This window comes from Oncorhynchus gorbuscha, linkage group LG16 (assembly GCF_021184085.1).
Source record: "Oncorhynchus gorbuscha isolate QuinsamMale2020 ecotype Even-year linkage group LG16, OgorEven_v1.0, whole genome shotgun sequence".
NCBI classification, from domain to species: domain Eukaryota; kingdom Metazoa; phylum Chordata; class Actinopteri; order Salmoniformes; family Salmonidae; genus Oncorhynchus; species Oncorhynchus gorbuscha.
Window position 1 is genome coordinate 86,980,933 of NC_060188.1, and position 14,747 is coordinate 86,995,679.

Sequence of the window (14,747 nt, forward strand, 5' to 3'; positions counted from 1 at the left end):
TGTGTCTCTCTCTCTGTGTCTCTCTCTCTCTCTGTGGCTCTCTCTCTCTGTGGCTCTGTGGCTCTCTCTCTCTGTGGCTCTCTCTCTCTCTCTCTGTGGCTCTCTCTCTCTCTCTCTCTCTGTGGCTCTGTCTCTCTCTCTCTCTCTCTCTGTGGCTCTCTCTCTCTCTGTGGCTCTCTCTCTCTGTGCTCTCTCTCTCTCTGTGGCTCTCTCTCTCTCTGTGGCTCTCTCTCTGGCTCTCTCTCTCTCTCTCTCTCTCTCTCTCTCTCTCTCTCTCTCTCTCTCTCTCTCTCTCTCTGTGGCTCTCTCTCTCTCTGTGGCTCTCTCTGTGTCTCTGTGGCTCTCTCTGTGTCTCTGTGGCTCTGTGTCGCTCTGTGGCTCTCTCTCTCTCTCTCTCTCTCTCTCTCTGTGGCTCTCTCTCTCTCTCTCTCTCTCTCTCTCTCTCTCTCTCTCTCTCTCTCTCTGTGGCTCTCTCTCTCTCTCTCTCTCTGTGGCTCTCCCTCTCCTCTTTCTCCTCTCTGTGGTCAGGTATTTTTCCGTTGTGTACTCTGTGTAGGGCCAAATAGCATTCTAGTTTGCTCTGTTTTTTTGTTAATTCTTTCCAATGTGTCAAGTAAACATCTTTTTGTTTTCTCATGATTTGGTTGGGTCTTATTGTGCTGCTGTCCTGGGGCTCTGTAGGGTGTGTTTGTGAACAGAGCCCCAGGACCAGCTTGCTTAGGGGACTCTTCTCCAGGTTCATCTCTCTGTAGGTGATGGCTTTGTTGTGGAAAGTTTGGGAATCGCTTCCTTTTAAGTGGTTATAGAATTTAACGGCTCTTTTCTGGATTTTGATAATTAGTGGGTATCGGCCTAATTCTGCTCTCTATGCATTATTTGGTGTTCTACGTTGTACACAGAGGATATTTTTGCAGAATTCTGCGTGCAGAGTCTCAATTTGGTGTTTGTCCCATTTTGTGAAGTCTTGGTTGGTGAGCGAACCCCAGACCTCACAACCATAAAGGGCAATGGGCTATATGACTGATTCAAGTATTTTTAGCCTAATTGTCTCTCTCTCTCTCTCTCGGTCTCTCTCTCTGTTTCACGGTCTCTTGCTCTCTCTCTGTATTTCTCCCTCATGCTCACGTGCTGTCTTGTGTGTTGGCTGATGGTCTGAGAATGGGATTACATGGTGTAGTGTGGTGTTGATGAATAGTCTCCTGTTGGACCATGGAATACTGGCGACATTGTGTGTGTGAGAGAGAGCGCACGTGTGTGTGTGTGAGAGAGAGCGCACGTGTGTGTGTGTGAGAGAGAGCGCACGTGTGTGTGTGTGAGAGAGAGCGCACGTGTGTGTGTGTGTGTGAGAGAGCGCACGTGTGTGTGTGTGAGAGAGAGCGCACGTGTGTGTGTGTGTGAGAGAGAGCGCACGTGTGTGTGTGTGTGTGAGAGAGAGCGCACGTGTGTGTGTGTGTGAGAGAGAGCGTGTGTGTGTGAGAGACGTGTGTGTGTGTGCGCACGGGTGTGTGTGTGTGAGAGAGAGCGCACGTGTGTGTGTGTGTGAGAGAGAGCGCACGTGTGTGTGTGTGTGAGAGAGAGCGCACGTGTGTGTGTGTGTGAGAGAGAGCGCACGTGTGTGTGTGTGTGTGTGTGAGAGAGAGCGCACGTGTGTGTGTGTGTGTGTGAGAGAGAGCGCACGTGTGTGTGTGTGTGTGTGAGAGAGAGCGCACGTGTGTGTGTGTGTGTGTGAGAGAGAGCGCACGTGTGTGTGTGTGTGTGTGTGAGAGAGAGCGCGTGTGTGTGTGTGTGTGTGTGTGAGAGAGAGCGCACGTGTGTGTGTGTGTGTGTGAGAGAGAGCGCACGTGTGTGTGTGTGTGAGAGAGAGCGCACGTGTGTGTGTGAGAGAGAGCGCACGTGTGTGTGTGTGAGAGAGAGCGCACGTGTGTGTGTGTTTGAGAGAGCGCACGTGTGTGTGTGTTTGAGAGAGCGCACGTGTGTGTGTGTTTGAGAGAGCGCACGTGTGTGTGTGTGAGAGAGCGCACGTGTGTGTGTGTGAGAGAGCGCACGTGTGTGTGTGTGAGAGAGCGCACGTGTGTGTGTGTGAGAGAGCGCACGTGTGTGTGTGTGAGAGAGCGCACGTGTGTGTGTGTGAGAGAGCGCACGTGTGTGTGTGTGAGAGAGCGCACGTGTGTGTGTGTGAGAGCGCACGTGTGTGTGTGTGAGAGCGCACGTGTGTGTGTGTGAGAGAGAGCGCACGTGTGTGTGTGTGAGAGAGAGCGCACGTGTGTGTGTGTGAGAGAGAGCGCACGTGTGTGTGTGTGTGAGAGAGAGCGCACGTGTGTGTGTGTGAGAGAGAGCGCACGTGTGTGTGTGAGAGCGCACGTGTGTGTGTGAGAGCGCACGTGTGTGTGTGTGTGAGAGAGCGCACGTGTGTGTGTGTGTGTGAGAGAGCGCACGTGTGTGTGTGTGTGTGTGAGAGAGCGCACGTGTGTGTGTGTGTGTGTGAGAGAGCGCACGTGTGTGTGTGTGTGTGTGAGAGAGCGCACGTGTGTGTGTGTGTGTGTGAGAGAGCGCACGTGTGTGTGTGTGTGTGAGAGAGCGCACGTGTGTGTGTGTGTGAGAGAGCGCGCACGTGTGTGTGTGTGTGTGAGAGAGCGCGCACGTGTGTGTGTGTGTGAGAGAGCGCGCACGTGTGTGTGTGTGTGAGAGAGCGCGCACGTGTGTGTGTGTGTGAGAGAGCGCGCACGTGTGTGTGTGTGTGAGAGAGCGCGCACGTGTGTGTGTGTGTGAGAGAGCGCGCACGTGTGTGTGTGAAATGAGAGTAATCCACCACGCTTCCATTGGTCTCTTCTCAAAGAGAAACACTGCATCCAGAGCTTGTGTCGTATCTGATTCAAGATCTGCCTTGAGAAACAGTGTGTGTCCTAATTGGCACTCAGTTCACTCTATAAGGAACAATCTGGAACCCAATGCTCCCTGGTGAAATCTAGTGCACTATAAAGGATGTAATGATTCACTGATAAGCATTGGTCCCCGGTTCAAATGTTTGAGTGCTTTGGTCCGCGGGACCCCAAACTTATTAAAACGTAGCATGCCATGTTCAGAAAGTAGATTCAAACGTTACGTTCACACATTTGTTGTTGTTCAAATGACTTTTTTTGACCTTTTTGAAAATACCTCCTCTTTTGTGACTGCTATGTCCTCTCCTTAGTGTCAAACTAAGCGTGTAATTATGTTGACAGTCATTGATCTACAAGTCATTTTGAATAACTAACAACATGCTATTCATCCAAAAGTGAAAATGTTGCCCCCTATCCCAAAAAGGTTAAACATTCTAGTATAGTTAAATGGTTAACACACACACACACACATGGACACAGCGGTCTAAGGCACTGCATCTCCGTGCAAGAGGCGTCGCTAAAGTCCCTGGTTCGAATCCAGGCTGTTTCACATCCGGCTGTGATTGGGAGTCCCATAGGGCGGCGCACAATTGGCCCAGCATCGTCCGGGTTTGGCCGGGGCAGGCCGTCATTGTAAATAAGAATTTACTCTTAACTGACTTGCCTAGTTAAATAAAGGTTACACACACTCTACACTGACCAAAAAGTTATTTTGTTGGCGTTCATTGTTTCATTGTTCATTTGTTCAGTTGTTTCATTCTCAACCAGGATTTCAGCATACATGTCAAGCAGTGAAGTTTCAGCTCTGTCCGTCCGTGGCCTCTCTTCCTCGTCGCTCTGTCCGATTCCATCTTGTCCGGCTGTGTCTGTAACATGTCATGTAAACCCTGTTTATTGTCTGCATCGACGTAGCGGTCCTTGTACATATCATTGTGCATGATGTTGACACCGTAAAGAGAGAATGCCACCCCATCGCTTGTTCACAGCCTGTGTCTGCAGTCTTGTTGAGCAAGCGTTTCAATGCCATGAGAGGGCATCACGTCTGCTGCAGACGAAGTTGATGAGCTTATTTCTCCAGTCAGTTGTTTTGAATGGAGCTAGCGTGTGTGTTCATGCTTCAAACATGTTCTCAAATGCCATTGAAATGGCAGCAGCGGTATGACAACCCGCATGTTCATGAGCATGCAATACGACTTTCCTCGGTACGAAATCCTCAACGACCCACTGGGCTGTCGGACTCAGCATGTTCATGGAGCTGGTCCAAATGTCAGTCGTGAAGGTAACAGCAGTGACGCCGTCACTGTGTAACTCTGGTAGGTTAACTGCTCGAACAACACAGCAGACATTGTGGGCTAGGTTAGGAATGCTTTGTTGCAAGTGTAGCGTAACATTTTACGTGGCGTCATTACGTCATGTACCTACGTTGTATAGGTATGCACGTCATGTACCTACGTTGTATAGGTATGCACGTCATGTACCTACGTTGTATAGGTATGCACGTCATGTACCTACGTTGTATAGGTATGCACGTCATGTACCTACGTTGTATAGGTATGCACGTCATGTACCTACGTTGTATAGGTATGCACGTCATGTACCTACGTTGTATAGGTATGCACGTCATGTACCTACGTTGTATAGGTATGCACGTCATGTACCTACGTTGTATAGGTATGCACGTCATGTACCTACGTTGTATAGGTATGCACGTCATGTACCTACGTTGTATAGGTATGCACGTCATGTACCTACGTTGTATAGGTATGCACGTCATGTACCTACGTTGTATAGGTATGCACGTCATGTACCTACGTTGTATAGCTATGCACGTCATGTACCTACGTTGTATAGCTATGCACGTCATGTACCTACGTTGTATAGGTATGCACGTCATGTACCTACGTTGTATAGGTATGCACGTCATGTACCTACGTTGTATAGGTATGCACAGCAGCTCTGACATCGGCGTTAAATATACACAGGGAGCTAACATTAATGATATGCATGTCAATCTCTCATGGCTCAAAGTGGAGAGGAGATTGACATCACTACTTGTTTTTGTAAGAAGTGTTGACAAGCTGAATTGTCACGCTGTCTGTTTAAACTACTAGCACACTTAGGCTTTACCAAGCTATCACAACAGATAGCTAGGCAGCGAATCATGCTAAACATTTAGCTAACGTTAGCCAGCTAGCTAAAAATGATCTATGGGCTGTATGCGATTTATGGAGATTTAATTAAATTGTTTCTTTGTTGTCTTGCGAGCTGTATAGCTGTGGCCATCTGGCTGGTATAAACAAGGGCTTCCTACAACAATAGCAACATTAGAGCAGCAAGCTATCTAGCGAACATTGACCAGACCTGTCAAACACAACTTTTAGCCTCACAGCCAGGTCCACTGCATTTTTAAATTGTTCCCCTTTTAATGATTTAGACCTGGGATACTTACTTGGTGTGTGCAATTAGTTATCATGTAGAACAGAACCAGCAGGCTCCGGACCTCGTAGGGTCAGAGTTGAATACCCCTTGACTAGACCAGAAAGAAACACACACAGACATGCATTGCCAAACAACGCTACTGCCACCTTATGGTTTGGAGTATATTAACAAGGCTGAGTGGCTGATGAGATTGACTGCTGACACTGTTCTGACACTCGTTCTCTTTCTGTCCGTCTTCCAGCCCAGTGTTCTGATAGTGAGCTACATAGAGTCGGCGAAAGCATCATCCCAGTTTGGCTTCTATCAGCAGGCCGAGTGGAAGCAGGACGATTCCATGATAGCAGTAGCGGTGAGTAATACGGTGCAGTCACTTCTTGTGCTCTCTCGCTCTCTTGCTCTGGCTCTGGCTCTCTCTCTCTCTCCTCTCTCTCCTTTTTCGTATTTACTTCGTATTTTCCATTGTGGAGGGTTAACACATAGTTTGTTTGATTAATTTCCACTGTTCTTCGTTTTGAGTCGAGGGAGGGTGGCCGGGGAGTTTGTTTTATTCATTTCCACTGTCCTTCGTTTTGAGTTGAGGGAGGGTGGCCGGGGAGTTTGTTTTATTCATTTCCACTGTAATTCGTTTTGAGTTGAGGGAGGGTGGCCGGGGAGTTTGTTTTATTCATTTCCACTGTCCTTCGTTTTGAGTTGAGGGAGGGTGGCCGGGGAGTTTGTTTGATTCATTTCCACTGTCCTTCGTTTTGAGTTGAGGGAGGGTGGCCGGGGAGTTTGTTTTATTCATTTCCACTGTCCTTCGTTTTGAGTTGAGGGAGGGTGGCCGGGGAGTTTGTTTGATTCATTTCCACTGTCCTTCGTTTTGAGTTGAGGGAGGGTGGCCGGGGAGTTTGTTTTATTCATTTCCACTGTTATTCGTTTTGAGTTGAGGGAGGGTGGCCGGGGAGTTTGTTTTATTCATTTCCACTGTTATTCGTTTTGAGTTGAGGGAGGGTGGCCGGGGAGTTTGTTTGATTCATTTCCACTGTCCTTCGTTTTGAGTTGAGGGAGGGTGGCCGGGGAGTTTGTTTTATTCATTTCCACTGTTATTCGTTTTGAGTTGAGGGAGGGTGGCCGGGGAGTTTGTTTTATTCATTTCCACTGTCCTTCGTTTTGAGTTGAGGGAGGGTGGCCGGGGAGTTTGTTTGATTCATTTCCACTGTCCTTCGTTTTGAGTTGAGGGAGGGTGGCCGGGGAGTTTGTTTGATTCATTTCCACTGTCCTTCGTTTTGAGTTGAGGGAGGGTGGCCGGGGAGTTTGTTTGCGGTTTGGTTGTGGCTGCGATGGCTTGGTGGTGGTCGCAAAATGCTGTTGCTTTGAATGGCTTCAAGTTCGATCCGGAGAATGGTGTCAGGGAGAAGTTTTGCTCACGGTCGGCTAACAGGTGGGAGTGGAATATATACATTCTGCAGCCAGAATGAACAAGGTGGTGGTTGTTGGTGATTCTTTTTGCCAATGGGATTTTTGTGAGGGGTGTGTTGGTGCTGATTTTTTTTACATTTGACTTAATTTTGTATTTTTAGTGAGTTTGCAAGTCTTTTTCGTGTCTCGACTGGGTGCCAAGCCGTTAAACATGTTTCCTTCCGTAGGCCAGTGTGTGTTTCTTGACAAGGCAGAACAGCAGGTAAATGTCCACTTCAAGGTTAATCATGGGAGGGGTGGTACGTAGGGTTTGCTAGCATAGATAGTTTGCAGTGTTTTGAGTGTGGGGACTTAGGGCACATTAAGTTTGCATGCCCAGGTAAGGCCCAGAGACCGGGAGCTAGTGCAGACAAGCACAACCAGCCGGCAGCGGGGGCTGGGACAGGTACATTTAATCCAGGCCAAACTTGGTGCAAAACCATGCCCACGTGAAACCTAGCAACATTCAAAGTTGCACTGAGACGGAAGAACGCCTTCAATACCTTGCATTTTCCTGATTTTTGCATGTGAAGTTACGTTAAACTATTTAGCTTTCTAGTGAGTGATTGCAGCCAGCCTGCCTGACAAGTTGGATAGCATTGACATCATGGATAGTTGCATTGTTTTTGGAGGTAGGTAAGCTGTGCAATCGCTAGCTTACAACTCCAATTGGGCTGAATCTGTCTAGTAGTGTTTGTCGTCTCGCGTTTTAGTGTGGTTGTCTAAGTGTTTACGAAAGGACTATTGATATACTTAGCTACATGACATTTGTGCTAGTTGGCAACTAAAATATGCTTCATAGCTATCTCTAGCTGACTGGGCAAAGCAAGCTCCGTTGATTCACTGTTACTGACAGTCATGTTGTGTCAGCTTTCTACAGTCACTTGTTTCTTGTCTTTTCGTTTTAGCTCATTTCAAATGAGGCCTGCGAAACTGCACATCCCTCGCAGTTGGGGAGGTGGGCTTGTAGAGGTGAGTGGGGTTACAGCAGAGGCAGGTTGCTGTAGTAACGGATACTCCTCTGTTGGTGGAAGAGGAGAGGACCTCTGGAGAACGCTAAAAGGGCTGAGGAGGCCCGAGGAGGGTGCCACAGAAAAAGGAGAAGTAAAGTGGGAAATAAGAGTGTGGCTGGGAAAGGGCATGGTGGGCTCATCATCCAGGAAATACTGCCTGGCATTGGGGAGGAGGCCCTGATTGATGTGCAGACAGGGGAGGAGGATGTTACTGTGCCAGTGGAGTTGGAGGAAGAGGGGGTGGGGGGGTGAGGAGGCCCTGATCGATGTGCAGACAGGGGAGGAGGACGTTACTGTGCCAGTGGAGTAGGAGTTGGAGGAAGAGGAAGAGGGGGGTTGGGGGTGGGGGGGGATGAGGAGGCCTGGATCCAAGGCTGTCAGGCGGAGGGCCCAGTATATACGATGAGAGAACTTTCTAGGTTCCTGAGGGAGACTTTATGCTGGAGTCTTACTTTCCTGATTCTGGAAGGTTTGTAAGGGAGGAAGAATGAAGGGTATGGTGCCGTCTCGCCCAGGAACCTGTATAGGCTTGGCTTCAGACTGCTTAAATTGATAGGCCTTTACTTTTCACGGTGGCTTTGTGTTTCTCTGTTGGTTTCTGGTTGTGGTGTTTTCCCTTCTACCTCTTATGGAGATCTTCACATGTATGGTGTTGAGCGGGTTGCTGTGGGAGCATGTCAAAGAAAAACATTTACAAGAGACACAGTGATGTGGATTTTGGGGGTGGCACAGGTGCTGAGCCATGGCACAAATCTTAGTGCAGGGGTAGCAGTGGTCCTGGCATGGGTGTCAACATTATCTCGTCAAAAGGAGGTGTGTAAGGGTAGGTTGTCAATGGTTAGAGCCAAAATCAATAATCTTGTATTTGTTTTCAAAAATGTGTATGCACCTAGTACAAGGTGGGAGAGGGGAGACTTGTTTTGCAGTCTAAGGCAGTAGTTCGCACATTTAGCACAGGGTGAGGTGTTTGTGTTGGATTGGAAATAAATACCGGAATAGTGAGCAACCACATTTGGGCTCAGCAAAGGTGTTGTATGATTATCTGAATAAATCAATCAAATGTTATTTATTAGCTGAAACCGAGCCTTAAACCCCGTAGAGCAGGAATGCGGATGATGAGCCACATGGCTAGGAAAAACTCCCTAGAAATACAGAAACCTAGAGAGAAACCAGGCTCTGAGGGGTGGCCAGTCCTCTACTGGCTGTACTGGGTAGAGAGGAACCAGGCTCTGAGGGGTGTCCTCTACTGGCTGTGCCGGGTGGCGATTATAGGAGTACATGGCCATTAACCTCTCTGGTACAAGTGGGACGTTAGCGTCCCACCTCGACAACAGCCAGTGAAATTGCAGGGCGCCAAATTCAAAACAACAAATCTCATAATTTAAAAGTATTTTACACCATTTTAAAGATACACTTCTCCTAATTCCAACCACAGTGTCCAATTTCAAAAAGGCTTTTTGGCGAAAGCAGCACATATCATCATTGTTAGGTCAGCAACTAGTAACAGAAAGCGTTCAGCCATTTTCCAACCAAAGAGAGGTGCCACAAAAAGCAGAACTATAGATCAAATTAATCACTAACCTTTGACGATCTTCATCAGATGACACTCCCAGGACTCAATGTTACACAATACATGTATGTTTTGTTCGATCAAGTTCATATTTATATCCAAAAACTTTTATATCCAAAAGTTTACATTGGCACCATGTTCAGAAATGCCTCCAAAACAGCCGGAGAAATTGCAGAGAGCCACATCAAACAACAGAAATACTCATCATAAACTTTGATGAACGACACATAATTAGAATTAAAGATAAATTGTTCTTAATGCAACCACTGTGTCAGATTTCAAAATAGCTTTACGGCAAAAGCACAATATTCAATAATCTGAGAACAGCGTTCAGCCACAAAAGCAAGCCATACAGTTACCCGCCAAATTGTGGAGTCAACAAAAGTCATAAATAGCATTATAAATCTTCACTTACCTTTGCTGATCTTCGTCAGAATGCACTCCCAGGACTCCCACAAGAAATGTTTGTTTTGTTCGTTTATGTCCATATTTATGTCGAAATACTTCCGTTTTGTTTGCATGTTTAGTTAACTATTCCAAAGGCACAATGCGTGAGCGCAAAATCCAGACAAAGTCGAGTTCCATTACAGTTTGTAGAAACATGTCAAACGATGTTTACAATCAATCCTTAGGGTCTTTTTATAATAAAGCTTCAATAATATTTCAACCGGACAACAGCATATTCATTACAGAGGAATCTTTAGGATGTTTTTATCATAAATCTTCAATGATATTCCAACCGGACAATTCCTTTGTCTTTATAAATGAAAAGGAACGTAGCTCGTGCTCACGACCGCGCGTGACTAAACTCAAGGCTTTCAGCCAGACCACTGGTTCAAACAGCTCTTATTCTCTCCCCCTTTACAGTAGAAGCTTGAAACAACGTTCTAAAGACTGTTGACATCTAGTGGAAACCTTAGGAAGTGCAATTTGACCCCATAGACGCAGTATATTGGATATGCAATCACTTGAAAAACTACAAACCTCAGATTTCCCACTTCCTGGATGTATTTTCCTCAGGTTTTCACCTGTCATATCAGTTCTGTTATACTCACAGGCATTATTTTAACAGTTTTGGAAACTTTAGAGTGTTTTCTATTCAAATCTACTAATTATATGCACATCCTAGCTTCTGGGCCTGAGTAGCAGGCAGTTTAATTTGGGCACGCTTTTCATCCAAAATTCCGAATGCTGCCTCCTACCCTAGTGAAGTTAAGCCCAGATTGTTGTTCAACATGTTCAAACGTTCATAGAAGACCAGCAGGGTCAAAGAATAATCACGGTGCTTATAGAGGTGCAACAGGTCAGCACCTCTGGAGTAAATGTCAGTTTCCTTTTCATAGCATTGAGAGGTTGATACAGCAGGTGTGTGTTTGGGGGGGGGGGGGGGGACAAGGCAGCACGACCGGTGAACAGGTCAGGGTTCCATAGCAGCAGGCAGAACCACGAAAACTGGATCAGCAGCACGTCCAGGGAGACGGGGACTGCCCGGAGCCATAAGGCCAGGTAGTCCTGAGGCATGGTCCTAGGGCTCAGGTCCTCCGGTAGGGGAGCGAGAGATGAGATAATTAGATGTATCATACTTAAGTTGACACAGGACAACAGATAAGACAGGAGAAATAGACCAGATATAACAGACTGACCCTAGCCCCTCGTGATATAGTCTATTGCAGCATAGATACTAGAGACTGAGACGGGGGGGGTCAGGGGACACTGTGGCCCTGTCCAACATTACCCCTGGACAGGACCAATCAGGCAGGATATAACCCCATCCACTTTGCCAAAGCACAGCCCCCACACCACCAACAGAATATCAACCGAGCACTAACTTAATACCCTGAGTCAGATCTAATGAAGGACTAAGTATCCCAAGCAGTATACGTGGTTGGGGTGGGTGAGTACAGCTTGTTTGGATCGTGTCTATACAAGAATCAGAGCAATATGCATTTGGGGGTCTCCATTCTCCCAGTAGGGTTTTTGGACCGTCATATTGCCATGGTTCACAGTTCTTTGTTTCATCAGGTCCCCGGCAGGCATCCTAATGGAAATGACATGTAAAGCTCTTACAAGCTGCCACTTTTTGCTCAAGCTTCTACGGCTACTGGGAGAGGTGGAAACAGCAGAAGGGGAGTCTCTCAGTCTCTCAGTCAGTGGTGGGATGTAGGTAAAGCCCACATTCTGTTTTTTTTGTCAGCAGTATACAGCTTCCTCTTCAGAGTCCAGGAGAGGACTGGGGGAGCTTGAGGTTGGCAAAAGTGAGGTGGAGGCTGAGCTGGTGAGGCAAGGTAGGGAGGGGCTGCAATCTGATCTGTCTGAATTACGCAGGGACCTGTGGGATTTTTTTCAGATCAAAAGGAGCACTTGTAAGAGCTAGATTTTCCATTTTGAGCGAGATGGATGCTCCCAGCTCCTTCTTCTTTGGGTTAGAAAAAACCCAAAGACGTTTGTCTGATGGGCCTGTAACTTCTGTTGTGGAGATGAGAGAGCGGGCTGTGGAGTTCTACTCTGATTTCTGTATGGCAGAACTCTGCCATCCTGGGTGTTCTCAGGTTCTGCTCACAGACCTTCTCAAACTCTCTCTTTCGCAGAGGAATGGACATTTCCCTGGGCTTTTACAAACTCTCTCTTTCGCAGAGGAATGGACATTTCCCTGGGCTTTCACAAACTCTCTCTTTCGCAGAGGAATGGACATTTCCCTGGGCTTTCACAAACTCTCTCTTTCGCAGAGGAATGGACATTTCCCTGGGCTTTCACAAACTCTCTCTTTCGCAGAGGAATGGACATTTCCCTGGGCTTTCACAAACTCTCTCTTTCGCAGAGGAATGGACATTTCTCTGGGCTTTCACAAACTCTCTCTTTCGCAGAATGGACATTTCCCTGGGCTTTCACAAACTCTTTCGCAGAAGAATGGACATTTCTCTGGGCTTTCACAAACTCTCTCTTTCGCAGAAGAATGGACATTTCCCTGAGCTTTCACAAACTCTGCTGCCGTCTCTCAGATTGCCCCCGGCTGCACCCGAGGGGTCGATGGTCTACCTGTTTAGAAATCATTGAACAGGACTTGTTTTGCGAGAGTGTGTCGGGGTGGGGGATCTACTGCTAAGCTGTAGACGGGCAGGTTTGACTCTCCTGCACAAAAAAGGAGACTGTATGCCTGTTGCATTGCTCTGCTAACAGACTCAGTTGTACACAAGGAGAAAACGCACTGTGTATCACAGACAAGCTGTTCGTAGTCAGGGACATGCTGGATCTGTCGACGCTTTCAAATGTGAACTTAGCACTGGCTTCCTTTGATGGGTGGACCATGACAATCTGTTCAATGTGTTTTGGTTGGGGGGAGAATTTAGTGGCCTGTGTTAAAATGTTGTATGCTGGGGAGCGGTGTCCATTTTGTGGCATGAGAGACTGTTGCTCATGTTTTTTCAGTGTGTGACAGGTTTAATGCCTTTACTGTTGCTGCTGCTGGGGGGGTGATTGTGTGGCGATTGTGGTGGTGTTGGCAGTGGTTTTAGTGTAATGAGGATGTCTCATTAAAGGAAGACAAATCAGTCTCTTTCCCTCTTATCGTAGTTGAGGAAGTCTCACTCTCATCACTGGTCCTGCAGTTTAAAAAAAATCTGGTCCTCTGTAGTACTTCTCTGTGGGGGCCCATCGCGCATATGTGTGTGTGGTATGGCAGGGCCCCCAGCGATGGGTTGTTAGGTCATTAGTGTGTGGTGAGATCACTGTACTGGTTCAGTCTGGTGACGTGTTCACCACAGAACCGTGCAGAAAACAATGTCAAAAGAGAATATCCAAGCCAGTACAGTTGAGTTTGTTTTGGGCATGATAGTGTGGCTCGAGTCAAACGGAGAGTGATGTTGAACATTTCAGTTAGTCCATGGAGAGATATTGGTACTCCGTTCCACCATTGCTTCATGTGAAGAACAATGGTTGAAACCACAGAGCATGTCGGTTATGGATCCAGGCTAACATCTCCCTGGCTCTTGCACTGTCTGCACCCAAACCACAGCCCCAATGACGATGGCTGTTCTTCTGTGTGAGCTCCAGTAATGATTGAGAGGTCACTGTTCCCCCCACTGATATGTGCTGTTTTTTTTTACATCATTCACGAGGGGACTGATAAAGTGTTCCGTCTCTTCCAATCCAAGGATAATCTGCACTTCTGTTGGAAGTAGAATGCAATAGTGTTGCTCTGGCCTCTTGTTAATGTGGTTGCCAGGCAACAACGACATGCCATGTGAAGGCCGTCTGTCTGCGGTGTGAAAAACAAGTGTTTATAATAAGTAGCCTTCTTTCAGCTGCCTGTCCCTGAGCTGAGCTGGTCTACAGGCCTATTAACTATAGACTCAAGTCCAGTGGGGATAACAACTGCTTGTAAGAAAGTGGACTTAGCTAGGCTCTGACCCTCTGCCTGTAGCAGGACTAACAGTCTGGTATAGTAACTATGCCTATAGCTGGACTAACAGTCTGGTATAGTAACTATGCCTATAGCAGGACTAATAGTCTGGTATATTAACTATGCCTATAGCAGGACTAACAGTCTGGTATAGTAACTATGCCTATAGCAGGACTAACAGTCTGGTATAGTAACTATGCCTATAGCAGGACTAACAGTCTGGTATATTAACTGAATATAGCAGGACTAACAGTCTGGTATAGTAACTATGCCTATAGCAGGACTAACAGTCTGGTATAGTAACTATGCCTATAGCAGGACTAACAGTCTGGTATATTAACTGAATATAGCAGGACTAACAGTCTGGTATATTAACTGAATATAGCAGGACTAACAGTCTGGTATAGTAACTATGCCTATAGCAGGACTAACAGTCTGGTATAGTAACTATGCCTATAGCAGGACTAACAGTCTGGTATATTAACTGAATATAGCATGTGGGGATTACGAGTCTAAAAGGATACAACAACCTCCGCTTTTCTGTAAGGCTTTGCAGAGACACACACACACACACACACACACACACACACACACACACACACACACACACACACACACACACACACACACACACACACACACACACACACACACACACACACACACACACACACACACACACACACACACACACACACACACACACACACACACACACACACACACAGGATTGCAGCTGTTTGTATGTCCCTTTTTGTTTATTTTGTGTCATTGTTATGATGACTCGGTGTGAAGCTCTGGATTTGACAGATCAGAATGTGGAACATAGTATCTGGCCAATGGGAGCCCAGATCAGGTCATTCTGGTCTTCCTATTGGCTCCGGCCTTCCTACTGGGGCCTGTTTCATTATGTGCCCGGATCAGACGGGGGCAGATACAGAGGAAGGCACTGCAGTCATTGGTCAAAAGTCCTTTTTGATCATAATGCTACCAGTAGGAGAGACGAAGCT

General features: G+C 47.0%; 1 protein-coding gene across 1 annotated transcript in view; it reads left to right on the plus strand.

Moving 5' to 3' along the window:
* LOC123999341 (guanine nucleotide exchange factor subunit RIC1-like) overlaps nucleotides 1-14,747 on the plus strand; it is a 106,078-nt gene that overhangs the window by 29,750 nt on the left and 61,581 nt on the right. Inside the window, exon 2 of the mRNA XM_046304992.1 lies at nucleotides 5,560-5,667. Coding sequence (XP_046160948.1) covers nucleotides 5,560-5,667 — 108 coding nt within the window. The remainder of the gene's footprint in view (nucleotides 1-5,559; nucleotides 5,668-14,747) is intronic.